The sequence below is a fragment of the Callithrix jacchus genome, chromosome 22 (genome assembly GCF_049354715.1).
Source record: "Callithrix jacchus isolate 240 chromosome 22, calJac240_pri, whole genome shotgun sequence".
Classification (NCBI taxonomy): Eukaryota; Metazoa; Chordata; class Mammalia; order Primates; family Cebidae; genus Callithrix; species Callithrix jacchus.
This window is the reverse complement of record NC_133523.1, coordinates 43,784,338-43,804,274: the sequence shown is the minus strand read 5'-3', so window position 1 is coordinate 43,804,274 and position 19,937 is coordinate 43,784,338. Positions and strand designations below refer to the sequence as shown.

Sequence of the window (19,937 nt, the reverse complement as noted above, 5' to 3'; positions counted from 1 at the left end):
TTCTCTTTCAATTTTATGTTTGTTATATAGAGTTATTAAATTTTTAGGTATTTAAATCTGTCTGTATTTTCCTTTGTAGTTCTTGGACCTACTATCACACTAACAAAGGCTGTCCTCACCCCCAACATTATGAAAAAAAAAGTTCTGCTATATTTTATTCTAGTACTTTTATTATTTTTTTCCCAGTTAAAACTTTGATCCATCCTAATTTTTAAATAATTTCTGGTATGAGGTAGAGATTTATTTCCAGCCAAGAGTATTCTATTTGTTGAAAGAGAATTTGTTAGCCGATGTCATTGAACAGTTTTGCCTTCAGGAACAGATGGATCCAGGTGTTTAAATGACATGTCAATCATCTGGTCGGTCACTCCTTCTCTTAGCTAAGCTTTTTCAGTTAGGTTCATTTTCTGGCAGGTTCTCCCCCCCCGGTGGCAGGTTGGACACCAGCAGCTCCAGGCTTATCTCCTTTCACCTTAGAACCTCAACAGAAAGAAGGCATCTTTCTTCTACCAGTCTCTCCCATTCAGTATATCTCTCAACTCTTTCTTTAAATGCTGAACTTGACCACTTCTCACACAGCTCAAATGCAAAAGATAATTTATGGGCTTGAGTAGCTAAACGCACCAAAAGAAGGACACTCATCTTGTTTATGCTAATACGTCAGGATGCCTTCGGCTGTGAGTAAAAGAAAACCCCAGCTCAAATTGTCACAAACACCAGGAAGAAGATATGTACATTCAGGGCACATTCCAGCTGCAATTCATAGTATTTCTCTACAGTTCTCTTGAGGTTGATACTATTTATTATTTCCCATTATGTTCTCAAAGAATTATGTTTCTTGATCCCACAGTCCCTCCTTCATTCCCATCTCAGCCCCTGCCTGTTTACTTCACAGCATGCATTAATTGATTGATTGATTGATTGATTGACGGAGTCTCGTTCTCTGGCCCAGCCTGCAGTGCAGTATCACCATCTCGGCTCACTACAATCTCTGCCTCCCAGGTTCAAGTGATTCTCGTGCCTCAGCCTCCTGAATAGTTGGGATTATAGGCTCCTGACACTACACCTAGCTAATTTTTATAATTTTAGTAGAGATGGATTTCACCTGTTGGCCAGGCTGGTCTCGAACTCCTGGCCTCAAGTGATCCAGCCACCTTGGCCTCCCAAAGTGCTGGAATTATTGGTGTGTGTGAGCCACCGTGGCTGGCCTACTTCACAGCACTTCTAATTTCCAATCATATGTCTCGTGGTTACTGCCTGCCCCCTGTATGTCTTTCCCTGCTGTATTCCTAGCATCTGGCGCACTGCCCGGTATACCGTAGGTTCTCAGGAAACAGTCACCCACTTTATGACTGATTTACTTCCTTAAAGGCTGAAGACATTCCTCTCCCTACCAGCAGGGTAGGAGAATGGCAGTTTCCCCACACCCTCATTAAGACTTTAAATTTTGGCCAGATCTCTAAATTAGTGTATTTTCCCTTCTCTTCCTGGCGACCTCCTGCTCATCCCTCAAAGCCTTATTCAAAAGCCACTTCCTAGGCCCTGAGCGGTGGCGAGCACCTCTTATCCCAGCACTTTGGGAGGCCAAGACGGGTGGATCACCTGAGGTTAGGAGTTCGCGACCAGCCTGGCCAACAGGGTGAAACCCCGTCTCTACTAAAAATACAAAAAAATTAGCCAAGCATGGTGGCAGGCGCCTGTAATCCCAGCTACTCGGGAGGCTGAGGTAGGAGAATCATCTGCACCCGGGAGGCAGAGGTTGCAGTGAGCCGAGATCACGCCTGGGCTGGACTCCATCTCGAAAAAATTAAAGTAAAAAATACAAATAAATTTTTAAAGTCTCCCTTTTTTGAGAAACCTTCCCTCATATCAACTCTTTGAGTACCGCCCAGCCCTGTGCTCTAACATTCGTTTCCCATCAAGTTTTACGACCCGATCACGCTGTTTGTCCAGCACCCATACCGCTTAAAGGCTCTGGTAATGGGCGGCCCCGCCTGCGGGGTAGACAGTGGCGGTGGAGAAAGGCGTTTCCAGAGTTGACAGTTGCCTTGGAGACGAAAGCCGCCCGCACTGAAGCAGGGGGCGGGGCTTACAGAAGGTATCCTGCGATTGGCCGCTAGGAAATAGACGCGCGGGCCGCCTTCTCCACCCCGCCTATCGAGGTCAGAGGAAGCCGTGGCTTCATGCGCCCCACGCGAGGGCTGCCTGACGCCAGGGATGTTCCCGCATCTGCCATCAGAGGACCGTCACCCTAAAGAGCCCGAGCTCCCGCGGGACTCTGGGAAGGGTAGTTCATCCCGGAGTTTGACAGGCGCGGAAGCATCCGTGGGGGCTGGGGCAGCTTCGCCACCAACATAGGGATGCTGATGGGGAGCGAGCTTCGCCTGGGAGGACCGAGTCCAACGCCCCAGTTGCCAGGTACCTGGGGGCCCGACCGTCTAGTGACACTCATCACTTGCCCTCCCCATTTTGGCCTGAAGAGTGGCCCTGAGCAGTCGGGGATTTAGGCCACCGAGAGGATTAGAGGGGCTCGAGAATCTGGCGGCGGCCCTGAGGCTGCAGGGGTGCGGCTGGCTCGCAGCCAGACCGGGTAAGGGGACCGGGTTAGAGGCAGTGGGGCCGGGGCTAGGGCGTGGCCTGGAGCCAAGTCAGCGCAAGGACTGGCTGGAGTAGGCGAGAAGGGAAGTGGTTATTAGAGAATTGAGCCGGTGAAGCCGGTGTGGGCAGAAAGCGCCGATGTTCGTTTTGAGAATCCTTAAACCGAATATCATTCTTGAGTCCATTGGAGAAACTGAGGCTTAGAGGAGGCAGGGGACCCTCAGGTTCAGTAATTCATTAGAAGGGCTCTTGGTTGCATGGATTATAGCTAAAGAATAGAGATTAAAATCAGCAATGCAAAAGGTGCATAGGATGGAGTCTAGGAGAGACCAGGCCTGAGCTTCCGGGTGTCCTCTGCCAGTAGAGCACATGGAGAGTACTTAACACACCCAGCAATGATGTGTGACAACACACGAAGTACTGCCAGAGACGCTCACCCACACCTAGGTACCCAGGGTTATGAGGTTGGTTACGTATGTTGACAGGGCTGTTTACCCTGACTGACCTTAGTCTCCAGCGCTTCCACAGGACAAGCTGAAATTTAGCTGGGGTATCAGTTCTGACAAGGGGTCCCCCACCTCTGAAGTGCTGGGGTAGAGCTTGGCCCAAAGACTTTATTGCTGCTTTATACCTTGACCTCGTTTTAGCTTGTATTCCTATCAGCCTCCTAAATGCTGGGTTTTGCCATCTTAGCCTTGCTTGGTTTAGGCTCCTGTAGCTCATTTCTTTTTCCAATCACATTTTTTTCCTTTATTTGGAGACAGGGTCTTGATCTGTCACCCAAGCAAGAGTGTAGTGGTGTGATCACAGCTTACTGCAGCCTCAACCTCCCAGGCTCGTGACTCTCCCACTTCAGCCTCCCTAGCAGCTTGACTGCAGGCATGTGTCACCACACCTGGCTGTTACTATTTTTTGTACAGATGGGGTTTCACCATGCTGCTCAGGCAGGTCTCAAACTCCTGAGCTCAAGCAATCCACCCATCTCAGCTTTCCAAAGTGCTGGGATTACAGGTGTGAGCCACCACACCCAGCCTACCATACAAACTTTAAAATGTAGTAATTTATGTTTTTTAATTGTGGTAAAAACATGCAAAACATACAATTTGCCATTTTTTTTTTTTTTCTGAGATGGAGTTTTGCTCTTGCTGCCTAGGCTGGAGTGCAATGGCACGATCTCAGCTCACCACAACCTCAGCCTCCTGAGTAGCTGGGATTATAGGCATACGCCACCTCACCCGGCTAATTTTTTTTTAAATTTCTAGTAGAGACGGGGTTTCTCCGTGTTGGTCAGGCTGGTCTTGAACTCCCGACCTCAGGTGATCCACCCACCTCTGCCTCCCAAAGTGCTAGGATTACAGACATGAGCCACCATGCCCAGCCCCATTTTAATCATCTTTAAGTGATTGTTCAGTGGCCACCACCCAGCTAACTGGTGCATATTTTGTAGGGACAGGGTTTCACCATGTTACCCAAGCTGGTCTCGAACCCCTGGGCTCAAGTCATCTTCCCACCTAGGCTTCCCAAAGGGCTGGAATTACAAGCATGAGCCACACACTGGGCCCCATCAACTAACTTTATAATAAAACTTTCAATTCCTACTAAGAGCAGGAAACTAGTATCTCATCACTAAACGAAAGATGGGGAGAAAAGCAGTTATATTATTAGATGCTAATTAGAAACACCGGCCAAGCCTGAGACCTGACGTGTCTGTAAGGAGAGGATTGAACTGCAGCTGCCTGTGCACACTCCTTGTTACCCAGGCTCACACCACAGACTGAAAAGTGTTTGTTGATGCATCTGAGGATGCATCAGCTGAACTTGTGTGCCTCCTCAGTGGCCCATGCTCCACTCAGATATGGGGGAAACACTCAGCTGCTCCCTCTTACTGGGCAATGATTGCCATCAGAAGCCCTCTCCACGAAGATGTGAGGCCTGGCAGGCAGGGACTGATGCCTGGCTGCATGGCAGCAGGCTGAGAAGGAACCAATGCTTTGACTCAAAATTTTAATCAGAGAACCAACAAACCTGCACACATGGAGGGCGTTTCTACCCTGGCCCGAAGCAACAGAGGTGACTTGATTCAGAGACGCTGCCCTCAACCCCCAGTAGCTGCCAATTTTCCAGAGTCCCCTTTGTGTTCCGGTCTGCAACACTTTGTACACTCTCTTGGTATTTAACATGCCCGTCTCCTAGACGAGGCAGAGCTCCAGAGGACAGGAACCATGTACAAGTTGAAATGGTGCAGCCATTTGAAAAACAGTATATTGGGGTTAGCCAATAGGTTCCCAGTTTTAACCAAGTTTAACAAAACCAGCAGAACTCTAGGTGCAAGACTTGAAAAGCCTGAGTGTACAGAGCACTTACCCCCTAACCATTTTAAGCGCCTAAAATATGAAAGATATTCGAAGTATCAGTGCCCAGTGCTTTCCATAAGACTACTATGTTTCAGCAAATGTGTGACTGAGCCACTTAGTGGTAGGGCACAAAAGCCCCGAGCTAACAAAACTGTCAGGAGGGAACTGGCTGTGTGGTCCCATCTCACTGAACTCTCCAACAATCCCTGGTAATCCCAGAACTGTGATATGAGGGAATGTGGCATTTTTAAGATGTCACTTGTCAATTAACAGCAATCGTCTATGAAAATAGGTTCATTCATCTCCCTGATTCCAGATGGAAGCTTCAGAGCAGGAGCAGTGCCTAGTGTACTGATATTACCTGCCCCCAAGCCTGGCAAATTGCCAGGTGAGTGGCCATCTTGGATAAATGGTGAATGATGACAGCCCAGCAGTCACCTCTGCACACCACAGGCTTGACCCCCCAGCACGTCTTCCATATGGGTTGTGTTTCATAGGCGGTTAACACCTTGATCCACGCAGCTTTCCTGATGAAATCCAGCTGTGTTTTGGTGTCAACTCCCACAACAAATTGGGTGTCCTATTGCGTAACCAAGACTGTTACGTGGAGGAGGGTCATAGGAAGAGGCAGCATGTCCCCTTTGAGTGAGAGGCTTGGGAGGTTAGGAGTGGAAGGTTTTAGCCAGTTGAGGTTTGGTGTTTACATGTTCTTCTTAGCTTTCTGGGGGTTAAGAAAAAAAAACCAGGAAAGAGAGATGAAGGGACAAAAAAGTCCAGGCATTTAAGAAGAGTACGGTGCTGGAGAAAAACCTTAACAAAGGAAAACTTAAATTAAAAGCTATCAAGAACATTAACTACAGTAAACAGAGAAATTACTGCTTCCTTTCCTCCCGTAAAACGAGTCTATCTGTGCTATAGCTGACGTGTATTTGTGGCTCATACTTGGTGAGCCCTCACGGGCTGGGCATCAGTTCTAAGTGCTTCACATTTATTTATTTAATCCTCAAAAAAGCCCTCTGAGGTAGGTGATGCCCATTTTACAGATGAGGACACTGAGGCCCTGAGAGATTTTTTTCTAACTTTCTCAAGGTCACTTAGGTAGCAGATGACAGAGGTGGGATTTAACTGAGGTAGACTGGCTCCAGAGCCTACCTCTGAATCCTGACATTGTACAGCTTCTCCGTTTTTGTGTTTTCATTGTCATAATGAAACTCGTGTGCACAAACTTTTTTTTTTTTTGGTCAATCAATGAGAGCATGTAACGTTGCTCAGGTTGGCCTTGAACTCATGGTCCCACCTCCTCAAGCACCAGGACAACTGGCCAGAGCCACTGTGGCCCCTCGTGTGCACAAACTTTTTAATCAGTCTTTAGATGTATTATTTGGAGGAAAACTTGCAATGGGATGGTTTCCAACTTTCCACATCCAACGAACATGGTCTCATATTCTGGGACTCTGCTACCACCCAACGGCTACAGGCAGTATTGCTGCCTGATATGTACACGCTGATGGCGGTTGAGACTCGAGTGGCACTGAAAGGTTTTCTGGCAATGTTGACACTGATAAAGTGTCCCCTGGGTGTGAACTCTCAGGTGCTGGCTGAGATGAGCACTGAGCCCAAAAGCTTTGCCACACACGTAACAGGAGTAAGGCTTCTCCCCAGTGTGCATTCTCTGGTGCTGTGTTAGATTTGCTTTCTGGGCAAAAGTTTTCCCACATTCATCACATACATAGGGCTTCTCCCCGGTGTGAACTCTCTGGTGAATAGAAAGGCATGAGCTCTGGGTGAAGGCTTTCCCACATTCCTGACACACATAAGGCTTTTCTCCAGTGTGAATTCTCTGGTGGCGGACAAGCTCAGCATTCAGGCCAAAGGCCTTCCCACAGTAGTCACATACATAGCGCTTCTCACCTGAGTGAACTCTCTGATGCTTAGAAAGGCATGAGCTCTGATGGAACGTTTTCCCGCATTTATTACACTGGAAGGGCTTCTTTCTGCCATGAGTTCTCTCATGCTGAACAAGGTAGTTTCTCTGGCTGAAGACTCTGTCACACATGCTACATTTAAAGGGGTTCTCTCCAGTGTGAATTAACTGATGTTTTGAGAGGCGTGCACTTTGGCTGAAGATCCTTCCGCATTCATCACATTTAAAAGGGTACTCCTGGGTGAGAGAGGACTGAAGTTTGATAAGGGAGCCACTGCTGATGGCTTTCCCTTGTTCACCCCATTTAGACCGCCTCACCCTAAAGTGGATTCTTTGATGGCGAATGAGCTGAGTACTTTGGCCAAAGGCTTTCCCACACTGGTCACACTTAAAGGGCTTCACCCTGGTGTGAATCCTCTCATGCTGAGTTAGGTATTTGCTGCAGCTAAAGGATTTCTCACATTTGTTACACTTAAAGCACTTCTCTGTCTGTGCTGGGTTCTGAACCAAGATCTTCCCACTCAAAACAAACCCTTGTTTTTCTCTGGTGTGAACACTCTGGTGGCACTTCAGGGTTGAGCTGCAAATGAAGCGTTCTCCGCACTCCTGACATTCATATGGGGTTTTGACAGTGTGCATTTTCTGGTGCTGCACAAGTTGACTGTTATGGCTGAAAGTCTCCTTGCATTCAGCGCAGCTATAGGGCTTTTCTGCAGCATGAATGGCCTGATGTTGCATTAGATGTGAGGGCCGCCTGAAACTCCTGACACATTCCTGACATTTGTGGGGTCTGTAGCCTGTATGAATTCGCTGATGTTCACTAAGGTGAGTGTTCCGGCAGAAAGCTTTCCCACATTCACTGCATTTGTAAGGTTTCTCTCCACTGTGAACTCTCTGATGGATCTTTAGCGTTGAGGTATGGCTGAAGGATTTCCCACATTCATTACACTTATAAGGCTTCTCTCCAGTGTGAACAGCCCGGTGTTCAATGAGCAGCAAACTCCGCCTAAAAACCTTCCCACACTCCTGACACTCAGAGGTAGTTTTTGCAGCGTGAATTTTCTGATGTTGGACGAGGTGTTTTCTAAACTTGAAGGTCGCCTGACATTTGGCACATTCATAGCGTTTCCGAGTGTGGTTCTTCTGGTGCTGAGTAAGATGAAGGATCCGGGTGAAAGTCTTGCCACATTCGCTACAGCTGTAGGACTTACTTCCTCTGTGAGTTTTCTGATGCTCAACAGGCCGTGTGGCATGACTGGGTGGGTGGTCAGTGTCTTGACTCTTAGATGGTTCTTCTCCAGGGCGAGTTTTCTGATGCCACAGGTATGCACTCTCACTAAAAGTTGTCCCATATTCATTACACACATAGGATTTGTAGCCTGTGTGGCTTTTTGGATACACAGAAAAGGAAGCATTCTGATTGAAACCTTGCTCACACTCTTGATGCACAGTGGGTTTCTCCCTAGTATGAGTAATCCAGTGCTGGATAAGATGGTAACTCCCACTGAAGCTTTTTCCACATTCACTACATTTATATGGTTTATCCCCTTCCGGAACAGAATCCTGCTGGCTGTGTTCCAAGGAGCCAAACTCATCCCTGTGTTCCTTAGATTCAGCTGGTGTGATGCTCTTCTCAGAAACATGCATCATGTTATCTTCTCCCGTGGAAAGGGTGGACACAGGACTGAAGCCTCTCTTTAATTCCTGACTCTCACATTCTGTGGGACTTTCCCTGTTGGTAGCAAAATCAGACCTCAGAAGACCTTCTGGATCTCCTAGCAAACTATCTAACCAGCTGTCCTCTATACAGGTTTCTCCAAAATTGGAGTTCCAGAAGCCATCCTTGGAAATCATCTCTATAATCTCCTGGGAGAGTCCTTCTTCCAAGAAATCCTGCATCAGAGAGTTCGTGGTGGTCTCAGCCAAATCTGAAAGAGCAAGTGCAAATGTCTCCTGTTCACCAAGGGTGAGAACACAGACAAGAGCAAGTAGGGGTGACAGACCTTGAGTCCAGCCTGTCCATCAAGGGACCCAAAGGGGTGACCTATGTGGAACTGGCATCACAGAAAACAGAGAGAGCCCATTCCCAGGAGGATCAAGAGGGGAGCTGGGAAACCACAGGGGTTCAACGAGGAAGGAGACTCTACCATTACCCTCACACATATGTGACTGACCGAGTTCCCCAAAGTCTCCTGGACTCATCTCCTTCCACTCTCCACTCAAAAAAAATCTTCCTCCTCATATCCTGCATCCTCTATCCAGATGACACCCTGCCCCTCCACTCCACCACCCATGCAGTTCTCCATACTAGAATCCTAGGAGTCAACCTCCTCCCCACCTCTCCCTCAACTTGGCACTGTTTATTCATTTGGTCTCTATCAAAATGTCTCAACCCACTTCCTCTCCTCTCTTTATCAAGACTCCATCTGACTCCAGGCTGCTTGTTGGCCTCCTGTCTGTTTCTCTCTCTAGTCTCCCACACTAGTCCTAAAGGATCTGACTACGTCACTCCTCAGATTAAACCCTTCCATGGCTTCCTACCTATAGAAGAGAAATGAGTGTATTAGTCCAGCGTTCTTTGTGCTGACCTCATAGAACTCTTACGGTTCCCTAAATCTACAAGACTTTCTCCTCTGTGCCTTTAATGGTCCCTCATGGTGGACTGCACTTCCTGGTCTAACTCCCCTAAGTCTTTTACCACCCAGCTTGAGTATCACCCTCCTCTGAGAGGCTCCCCTGACAACCCCATCTCCATTCTGCTTTAAGTCCCTTGCCCTGTATTCTCTAAAAAACAGCTGAGCACCTACCATCCTCTACTGTAACAGGTTATGAAAGGGTCTGACCCCTGACCAGAAGGTAAGCCCTTTAAGGGGCACCTTCCACAGCTTATCCATCTACTGCCACAGAGGCAGCCATGGGAAAGGTTCACAGGACAGAGTAATTCCCTTTCAAGGCATGCTTGCTCACAGGCAGGAGTGCCTCAGGCACACTCTGTTACCCTCAACAACCCCCTGTAGGGTAGGCACATCTCTGTTTGTTTGTTTTTTTGAGACAGAGTCTTGCACTGTCACCCAGGCTGAAGTGCAGTGGCGTGATCTCAGCTCACTGGAATCTCTGCCTCCTGGGTTTGAGCTATTCTCCTGCCTCAGCCTCCTGAGTAGCTGGGACTACAGACACATGCCACCACACCCAGCTAATTCTTTTTGTATTTTTAGTAGACAGGGTTTCACCACGTTGGCCAGGATGGTCTCAATCTCCTGACCTCGTGATACACCCACCTCAGCCTCCCAAAGTGCTGGGATTACAGGCGTGAGCCACCGTGCCCAGCCACGTTTCTGCTTTCTTATACCTAAGTGAACAGCAGAGTGAGAGTTCAACCCCTCTGACTAGATCAACATGTGTTTGTGTTTGTGTGTGTGTGTGTGTGTGTGTGTGTGTGTGTGTTTTTTCTTGAGCCTGACTTTCGCTCTGTTACCCAGGCTGGAGTACAGTGGTGCGATCTCAGCTCACTGCAACCCCTGCCTCCCGTTCAAGTGATTCTTGTGCCTCAGCCTCCCGAGTAGCTGGAACTGCAGGCACCCATCACCATGCCCAGTTAGTTTTTGAATTTTTAGTAGAGACAGGGTTTTGACATGTTGGCCAGGCTGGTCTCAAACTCCTGACCTCAAGTGATTGCCTGCCTTGGCCTCCCAAAGTGGTGGGATTACAGGTATGAGCTACCACACCTGGCCCCCGTAATCTTAACTGCCAAGCTGTACACTCTCTGGGACCCTTCACACAACATGAATGTCATTGCTCTGCCATATGCCTCGTCTCCCAGTCTCTCCTCTCCTCCAGCATCACACTTTTTCCAGCCTGTCCCTTCTGCAATTCTTGGCTCACCATCTGAGTATCTATGAGACTGCTTAAAGTCTCTGCCTGGAATTAAAACTTGCAAATGAAAGCCTTCGAAAACCACATCTTGCTCTGAATTGTCACCTTTGCCTCTGCTCTTGTGTCTCCCACAGATATCTGGCTCACTCTCCTCACCACACCTGTGCTCAGCTTGTTCCCTCTGCCTGGAATGCATCAGCAGACAATAGGCACCCCTTATGTACCAAGCATGATGTCAGGAGCTGCGAATAAGGGTGAATCCGCTAAGCTCTGCTTCCTAGACAGACATGCTGTTAAAGGGGAAAGACACTTTTGTGATAACTACGCAACTCAAGTGTCACTACTAGAGGATATGGAGGCACATTTGTTAGTAAAGGCATGGCTACCTATGCTTGGAAACAGCCAATATTCTGAGGTGACAGAAACAGAAAGCAGAGGTTGTGGGAGCCTGTGCATGGCTTAGTCACCTACAAAGAACACTGATGTGCTGAAGAGGGGGCTGCAGAGGCCTCATGTTCACGAGCTTGAGGCTGGTGAGCCAGGAAGGAACTGCAGCCTGAGACTCCTGTGCTCTCTGGTTTAGGGCCCTGCTTCTCATGCAGTAAAGAAACAATAAGAGAAGCCTCCCACAGCAGGCAAGGCAGCTGCCTCTGCTTTCTCCGACTGGAGACATCTCCACCACGGGTAATGCCCCAGGAATCCTCACCACCTAACCTGATCCACCTGGAGGAACCCCAGCTTGAGAGATGGGACGGCAGATGCTCTTGGCAATATTCAGGCCTGGGCTTAAGTTACTCCCTGATGTGGCCATCTGCTGTGCCCCAGGGCTAGGAAGGAAAAATGGGCCTGCAAAAAGGGAGGTAAAAGAAGTAGAATGAGGGTCAGCACACTCAGGGGGCACAAGGCAGGAAAGCAGAGAGACCAGCTCAGAAAGTGAAGGGCATCCCCTTGTTGAGTCTTGGAAGGAAAGAGGAAGAGATGTGAAGAAGCGCCAGGATAGCCCTGTGCTGAGGGCAAGGTGGAGACACGAGAGTGAGGGTCTATAAACATGTCCTGGTCCGCGCCAGCTGCCAGGACGACAGACGGAAGCCAGCAAGTGGCTAAGTGAAGTCCTGAAGCTGAGTGCTATAATGTCTGGGTGGACGTGTTAGAGACTGGCCACAGCCCCAGGACGGCGGTCTGGAGGACAGAGGTACGCAAGGGGCCCATCTCCAGCCACTCACCAGGGCCCATTGCTTCTGGGCTTCCTCGTGCCAGAGGCTCCAGATCTTCACTGCCATCTGCGTGGGAGGTCAGGTTGGGTCTTGGGGGATCTGCAAGGAGAGAACAGCATATTCATCCAACCAGGACATGAAGGGCCGTCCACTCAGTGAACCTCCTGGCTCTCCTGACTTTTCTGTGCTTTATGCTGCACAGGGCTCCTGTGGGCCAGGTGCTGCACTGGGCAACTCTGGGGATGCCTGTCCTGTAGCTTCCCCAGTCCAGTGACAGAGAGGGAGCCAAACAGTCACAATCCAGGGTGACAGCTGGGACTGGGGACACAAAGGACTTGTGACAGCTCTTCAATGGGCAGAATCTGCCAGGTAGAGAGGCACATGCTTCCTTCGCCATTCAGGATTCACTCACTCGCCCATGGGCCACACATTGCCCAAGGCCTCCATGGGCCAGGGACAGAAGATGTCAGGGTCCCAGAGCCCAAGCAGTCCTGAGCCCCACCCTCCACAAGCTTCCCCATGGAAGGGGCCAGAGTCATCATCCAGGGGGATACAGGCTACAGTGGAGAAAACACCACTGCTAGCTGCTAGTCAAAGCAATACAGGCGACCTCCAGAAGCTGGCAATGGGCCAGGAAGGATGCTGGGCTGGAGCCTCCAGGAGGAACAGGGCCCAGCCAACACCACACTGTGGCTTACACCTGCTTTCCTTCTGGGAGTCTGGAATTTTGGTATGTGCCAGGCAGAGGCGCCCACATGATCAGCCCCCAGTAAAAACCCTGGCACTGAGTCTGTGATGAGCTTCCCTGGTGGACAGCATTCTACAATATTGCTGGGGGAGTTAAGCATGTCCCATGTGACTTCCCTGAGAAAGAATTCTGGAAGCTTGTGCCTGCTTCCTTGGACTTTGCCCGATGTACCTTCTCCCCTTGCTGACTGTGCTCTGAATCCTTTCACTGTAGTAAGTCACAGCTGTGAGTCTAACTAAAGGATGAGTCCTGGGAATCCTAGTGAATCACTGAATCTGCGGGTGGTCCTGGGGACACTGACTTAACTTGGAAGGTGACTGCCTCTCTTTTAACCTCAGTTTCAGACCAATCGGCAAAAGAGAAACAACCCAGCTTCTTCATGGGGTGACTGGAGGATTGAACGAGCAAGTCCTAAGAGCTCTACTCAATCATTCATTCATTTAGAGCTGTCGGCTGGGCCCTAGAGCAGGTACTGTTTGTTCTAAACACTGGGGACACGTCCTGTCCTCACACAGCACCCGTTCTGGATGATAAAATAGTATTTAGAATGTGATGGAACGACGTACAAGACAAGTGGGAGAGGAGGTACGGAGTTCTAACAGGGTCCCAGTTTCAACTTGGAAAAGGTGAGGAGACCCACTTAGGCAGAAGGGAGGGCAACTGGAAGACCCTGAAGTATCAGCTTGAAGAAAGACTGACTATAATGACAATTAGGACAGTGGTGAGGATGAGGCTGGGAGGCAGACAGGGGCGAGAGCAGGGTTTCCCAGGCTTAGCACTACTGCCACTGGGGTGGGCCTGTCCTTGGTTATGGGCTGTCCTGTGCATTGCAGGATGTGTGGCAGCACCCCTGGGCTCCACCGGCTACATGCTAGCCACACACTGCTGGCCCAAGGAGTAACAATCAGAACCGTCTCCACCCAGCGCCAGCTGAGAACTGCTGGGCTAGGTCATGCTGATTCTGAGGAGCCCAGGAGCCAGGATTTCACCCTGTGGGTGGTGGAGGGCACAGGTGATCACCAAGCAGGGCAGTGAGCAGGCCCCTGGGGACAGGCGACACTCACTCAGCAGGAAGAGGTTCTGGTAGTTCTCCAATGCTGTGTCCCAGAACAGGTCCCCCTGGTCTAGCCCGAACTGCTCCCAATCTTCCAAGGCAAAGTCCATGGCGACGTCCTTGAGGGTCACAAATTCCTGAAACACAATGTACTATTGGTCACTCAGGGGCCAGGGTCAGGGAGGAGTCTAACACTTCACTCAGGGCACCCCAACCCTCAATCTGCTAGGCCTTTGGCAAAAACTATCCCATCCTCAGCCTCACAAGAATCTTGAGGAGGGATTGGAAACCCCTGAATTTTGTAGGCACGGAAAAGGGGAGTCTTGACCAGGGGACGGAATGTCAACCAAAGTGAACACAGGCGGGACACAGCCCAGGTCTGCCTGATCCTAAAAGTCTGTTTATTTCACACTTTTGCTTTTTTTAGTGTTCATTCAAGATTTGGTTTTGTAAATTTTCAAACATACATACAAGTAGGGAGGTGTATGTAATTAACACAGCAGATGGGGCCTATCACCCAGGGGTCACCTGATTTCACCTGTGAATACTTCAGTATGAACAGTGACTCCCTAGTCACTGAACACCCAGACCACACTCAAAATCTGTATCCAGATTAGGCTGATGTCTCAGTGGCCTGTCTTTCTAGCTAGCTTGTCTGAATCAGAATTCAAGGGGGCCCATGCCCTGCACATAACTGATGTGGCTCTGAGGTTTTAAAATCTACAGCTGAACCCCTGTGCCTTCTTCCTCCTCCACGCTCCTGATTTGAGGTCCCACGTTCTCCCCTGTGCAGTGTCATCTGGCTGCTCCCCTGGCCCGTGCATTTCCTGTGAGCTGGTCAGGAGAGCAGAGGCCTGATTGGAGTCAGTACAGCTTCTGGGGGAAAGACCCCCTCACAGATGTACCAGGTCCACTTTAGGCCCCATGACTACCAACGGCTCCTATCTGGCTGTCCAACTTTTAGTGACATCATCTTTCCTGATTTTAAAACCTTCCTAGTTAATAAGTGTTTACTATAATTACCTGTGTGTGTATATGTTATATATATACACATATAATATATAATACATACACAGAGAGAGACAGGGAGAGAGAAACAGTGTCTCATTCTGTCTGTTGCTCAGGTTTGAGTGCAGAGTCACAATCACAGCCTCAACCTCCTGGGCTCAAGCACTCTTGCCTCAGCCTCCAAGTAGCTAGGACTACAGGCGTACGCCACCAGACCCAGCTACTTTTTTTCTTGGTAGAGTAGGAGTCTTGCTGTGTTGCCCAGCGTGGTCTTGAACTCTTGGCCTCAAGTGATCCTCCTGACCCTGCCTCCTGATGTGCTGGGATTACAGGCATGAGCCACTGTACATGGCCAATTAATGGGTGTTTAGGATAAAAGTTCAAATACTTGAGAGTACTGACCATCAAACATGAAAGCCTGCCCCCACATACCCCATCTCTAGGTGAATCTGTGCCTGGTGTGTCTCTTCCAAATCTCCATCAATGTGGGCAAAGGCACACACGCACATGCGCACACAGGCGCATTTTAAGGAAGAATGAAAACCACCTTTCTGTAGTTTGGGTTTGAGATATGGCCCTATTACCTTCACTTATGACTACTGGCAAGTAAGCCGTATGTCCCTTGTGACCCCGATTCCCACTCCACTAGTGAAATGGGACCAACGAGCCCCATCTCATCGGGGCTGCCACAAGAAGCAACTGAAATACTGCTGGGAGGTGACTGCACAGTGCTTAGCATACAGGAGAGCTCGACAAAGGGGCAATTCCACTCTGGCTCACACTGCCCGTGCCGACGCTCCAGGCATCTGACTGCAAAAGCCCTTCTTTGGCCAAGAGGTTCTGGCATGCTGACAACGGAATCGACACTTCAGGTGCAGCGAGTCCCTGAACTGCCCGACCCCTCTTTGAGGCAGGATTATCCCCAATTTACAGAAAACCAGATCGAGGCCCAAACAGTCGCCTTCTCCAAGTCACACAGTATTAGTCCGTCTTCTGATGCTATAACTGAATACTTGAGACTGGATAATGTATAAAGAAAAGAAATGTATTTCCTATAGTTCTCGAGGCTGGGAAGCCTGAGGCCAATGGACTGCCTCTGGTGAGGGTCCTCTTGCTGGCAGAGACTCTGCAGAGCCCTAAGAGGGCGCAAGGCATAACATGGCGAGGGAGCTGAAGCAATGTCAAGCTGGCTTCTACAACAGACCGACTCTCATGATAACCCACTAGTCCATAAATAAATGAATTCATTCACACAGGCAGAACCTTCATGACAATCATCTCTTAAGGACCCCACCTCTTAATACAGTTACATGAGACATTACATTTCAAGGAGCTTTGATTGGCCAGGTACGGTGGCTCACACCCATAAATCCAGCATTATGGGAGGCTGAGGCAGGCAGACTGCCCGCAATTCTCCTGCCTCAGCCTCCTGAGTAGCTGGGATTACAGGTGCACGCTACCACACCTGGCTGATTTTTTAATTTTTAGTAGAGACAGGGTTTCACTATGTTGGCCAGGATGGTCTCGATCTCCTGACCTTGTCATCGCCTGCCTCGGCCTTCCGAAGCGCTGGGATTACAGGAGACTCACTTGACCCCAGGAGGTGGAGGTTGCAGTGAGCTGAGATAGCAGCCACTGCACTCCAGCCTGGGTGACGGAGCAAGACACTGTCCAAAAAAAATCAGGTATTGGAGATGTGAGAGGGCTATGACAGAGCCCATGAGGGACTTCTGGGATGAGGGGCAAAAAAAATTCCCACTCTTGATATAGGTGGTGTTCACCTTCATTAAGTCATGCATTTGATGTGTGTGTGTTTCTGCATCTGTGATTTTGCAATAAATATTTTTTAAATTAAGCATATACTAAACAGCATTCTCCTCTTGCTGCTATGTGGGAAAAGATAGAAGGTGGGAAGGGCAGAAGCAGGGAGTCAAGGAAAAAGGCCACTTTGATAATGCAGGTGAGAAATAGTGGCAGGAATGGAGGGAGGTCAGGGAAAGCTTTCTAAAAGGGAGGTCATTCAAGTTGGATTACTGAGGATGAACAGGTATTTACCAGACAGAGAGATTGTTTCATGCATCATTCATTCATTCAACTAACACCTCATGAGGCTTCCTACGTGCCTGGCCTGTGCTGGGCCCTGGGGACCCAGAGATGAATCCCCATCAGTTCCTGTCCCCAAGGAGCATGTGGCCGAACTTGAAATTTGGGTGGGGCTGACAGAGATGGGCAGGAACATCCGTATCTAGGTGGATCTCTGCTACAGTGGAGGCAGCAGGGGGTGCTATGGAAGGCCAGAGCAGGAAAGTGCTGACTGCCTAGGGAAGAGTCGGGGAGCTCAGCAGGGTCTTAAAGGCGGTGTGAGACATCACCAGACAGAAAAGGGGCACGGGATTCCAGCAGAGGGCACAACCTGAACAAAGGCAGGGAAGCTGCTGGAAACTACAGAATAACGTTTTACTACCAGACCAAAGGGAGTACTGGTTACCTAGAGAAATGGCAGACGACAGTGCAAAGGGTGGTAGAACCCAGACCACACAGGAAGGCTGAAAAAACTGGAATTTATCCTGTAAGCAATAGGGATGCCCAGAAAAGTACAAGCAGAAAAGCACCCGGAAGCCACCATGGGACAGCATGCAAGCTTGCCTTTCAAAAGATCACCCGGAAGCCACCATGGGACAGGGAGGCCAGAACAAAGGAAGGCCATGGGGGTGACCAGTTAACACAGAGCCGTCTTCAACTCACCTCAGCCACAAAGGAAGGCCAACAACCTTCCTGCCAGGGGGCATGACCAATTCCCACAGAAGGGACTTCAACTCACCTCAGCCATAAAGGAAGGTCAGTTTCCCTGCCTTTGGGGCCAATCGGTTAAGACAGAGTGGCCTTCAACTCACCTCGGCCATGGCCAACTGGGGTTCAGTAGCCTCTCTTAAGCTCCTCCTCCTTCCCCTCTGTATTCCCGGCTGGCAAGGCTGTGGGAAGCACAAGGGAGCTGTGAGAAAGCCTCCCTTCCGCCCGTGGCTGACTTGCTGACCATGCTGAGGAGCCCCCAAAATGTCCAGGAGGAGAACAAGTCCCAGTGTGAGTCTCCCTGCAGGAATCACAACGACAACTCTATTTACTGAAACCACCCCAGCCCCACGTTTCCGCTGTGATTCAGAACCTACCGAGCAGCTTCGCCACCACTGTCGGCACTGAACGCAGTCGGTAAATACACACTTAGGAGATTTGGTGATGAAAGTCTATGGCCACGGTGGGAGCTCCTCTGTCCTGCTCACTGCCGTGCCTTAGCACCAGCATGGTACAGTATGTGCTTTCACAGCAGGTATAAACGCACTTACAGCTGTTGACAGAACAAAGGTGTCTAACAGAACCAATAGAACAATGCTTCTGGGATTTCTGATTATCATCTCTAGAATTTAAGTTCAGATCAATTGGCCTCCAAAACTGCTACTTTTTTTTTTTTTTTTTTTTTTTGAGACAAGGTCTTGCTCTGTTGCCAGGCTGGAGTAGAGTGGCACAATCATGGCTCGCTGCAGCCATGACCTCCCAGGCTTAAGCAGTCTTCCCACCTCGGCCTGTCAAGTAGCTGGAACTGCAAGCATGTGCCACCATATCCAGCTAATCTTTTTTACTTGTTGTAGGGACAGGATCTCACTTGTTGCCCAAGCTGTTCTCAGACTCCTGATCTCAAGTAATACACCCTCATCGGCCACCCAAAGTGTTGGGATTACAGGCGTGAGCCACCACACCTGGCCACTATCTCTACAACAGAAATATTTAAACTTTTGTTTTAACCATGACCCACAGTAACAACGACAATATATATTATAGGCCAGGCACAGCGGCTCACGCCTGTAATCCCAGCACTTTGGGAGGCCGGAGTGGGCGGATTACTTGAGTTCAGGAGTTCCAGACCAGGTTGGCCAACATGCTGAAACCCCGTCTGTACCAATAACATAAAAATTAGCCGGGCTTGGTGGCACCTGCCTGCAACCCCAGCTACTCGGGAGGCTGAGGCAGGAGAATCGCTTGAACCCAGGAGGCAGAGGTTGCAGTGAGCCGAGATCACTCCAGCCTGGGTGACAGAGCAAGACTCCGTCTCAAAAAAAAAAAAAAAAAAGCGGTTGATGATTTTTTTCCCACCTACTGAGTTGTTCCCCCCACCCCCGCCCCCTCTCTTTCTTTCTTTCCAGACGCAGTCTCACTCTGTTGCCCAGGCTGGACTGCAGCGGCGCGATCTCGGCTCACCGCAACCTCTGCCTCCCGGGTTCGAGCGATTCTCCTACCTGAGCCTCTCCAGTACCTGGGGTTACAATTTTTAATAGTGACGGAGTTCGAGCCACGATCGTCTCTTAACTCCTGATCTCAAGTGATCCGCCCGCCTCGGCTTCCCGAAGTGCTGGGATTACAAGGGTGAGCCACCGCGCCGGTGGCCCTTTAGCGGACTCTGAAAGGCGGTTCACGCCTCCATCCAGACAGCCGCCGCCGCCCCAGGCGACGCACGCATTGCCGAAGTCGCCCCCACTAGCATTCCGTCAACTCTCAGAAAGGATCGAGCTTGCAAAGCCCTCAGCGACCGCAACCCCAGCGTCTCTATACCTCGGGATTGTCGTCGGCCGCGTCAACAGACGCAACCTCAGCCTCGAGGAAAGGAAAGATTCAACTCCCCTCACACGCGCCTCCTCGCATCGACTTCCGGTGCGTGTTTACTTTCTTTGAGAGGCTCCACCCAGGAACCTCCGCGCCAGCGCCAGGACTCTATTTCCCAAAGGGCTGCGCGGCCGACTTCGTTCGTTTTCCCATCTCCTCCCGCTTCTTCAGCCTTAGAGACCACGCTTAGCACTCTGGGAGTAGAGTACAAATGGAATCAGAACCAAACCTGGGTTTGTAGTCCAGTTTTTTACCTTGTTAAAGAATCATTTAATTAGGCTCTTGCCTTTCCTAGAAGACTGGGAGTCTTCCCCTCTTTCGAAGAGCAAGCAGTGGCTTGCCATGGAAACGCGTTGAGACGGGATTTCTGAGAAAACGCGTGAAGGGGCGGAGTTGAGAAAGGGCTCACGGTGCATTCCGATTGGTTTCACATGGACACATGCGCAGTAGAACCAGAAAGCGTTTCAAAGCGGCTAGAACGAAGTGGGGTAGGGGGATGAGCGATGAGGGA

General features: G+C 49.8%; 2 protein-coding genes and 1 long non-coding RNA gene across 17 annotated transcripts in view; 2 read left to right on the top strand and 1 right to left on the bottom strand.

Moving 5' to 3' along the window:
- Window positions 1–4,588: 4,588 nt before the first annotated feature.
- Window positions 4,589–19,795, bottom strand: ZNF473 (zinc finger protein 473). Of its 15 annotated transcripts, none has more exons than XM_078359504.1 (7): window positions 19,681–19,795; window positions 17,941–18,116; window positions 17,668–17,745; window positions 13,776–13,902; window positions 11,973–12,062; window positions 11,464–11,595; window positions 4,589–8,804 (listed from the first exon to the last, which is right to left on the bottom strand). In XM_078359504.1, exons 3-7 carry the CDS (start codon window positions 17,674–17,676, stop codon window positions 6,424–6,426), a joined length of 2,739 nt encoding a protein of 912 aa, XP_078215630.1. In that variant the 5' UTR covers window positions 17,677–17,745; window positions 17,941–18,116; window positions 19,681–19,795; the 3' UTR covers window positions 4,589–6,423. The 15 variants fall into 15 exon arrangements, with proteins under 15 accessions (XP_078215630.1, XP_035142461.3, XP_035142464.3 ...); XM_035286570.3 differs by lacking the exon at window positions 19,681–19,795 and adding an exon at window positions 19,376–19,466 and having other exon boundaries at window positions 17,668–17,864; XM_035286573.3 differs by lacking the exon at window positions 19,681–19,795 and adding an exon at window positions 19,376–19,466.
- LOC144580745 (uncharacterized) lies at window positions 8,703–16,628 on the top strand. The gene is made up of 3 exons (XR_013530847.1): window positions 8,703–8,842; window positions 10,884–11,941; window positions 13,050–16,628. It is a non-coding gene; the product is annotated as an uncharacterized LOC144580745 (long non-coding RNA).
- VRK3 (VRK serine/threonine kinase 3) overlaps window positions 19,602–19,937 on the top strand; it is a 47,818-nt gene continuing 47,482 nt past the window's right edge. The window contains exon 1 of the mRNA XM_035286590.3: window positions 19,602–19,659. The gene's annotated coding sequence lies outside the window, so the exon portion shown is untranslated. The remainder of the gene's footprint in view (window positions 19,660–19,937) is intronic.

What these genes read in the sequence shown, in the direction of transcription:
- ZNF473 (XM_078359504.1), bottom strand. An exon ending in CCAGAACCTCTTCCTGCTGA is followed by an intron (nt 12,063 to 13,775) that starts GTGAGTGTCGCC and finishes CTCTCCTTGCAG; the next exon opens with ATCCCCCAAGACCCAACCTG. An exon ending in GGTTCCTCCAGGTGGATCAG is followed by an intron (nt 8,805 to 11,463) that starts GTTAGGTGGTGA and finishes TTGCTCTTTCAG; the next exon opens with ATTTGGCTGAGACCACCACG.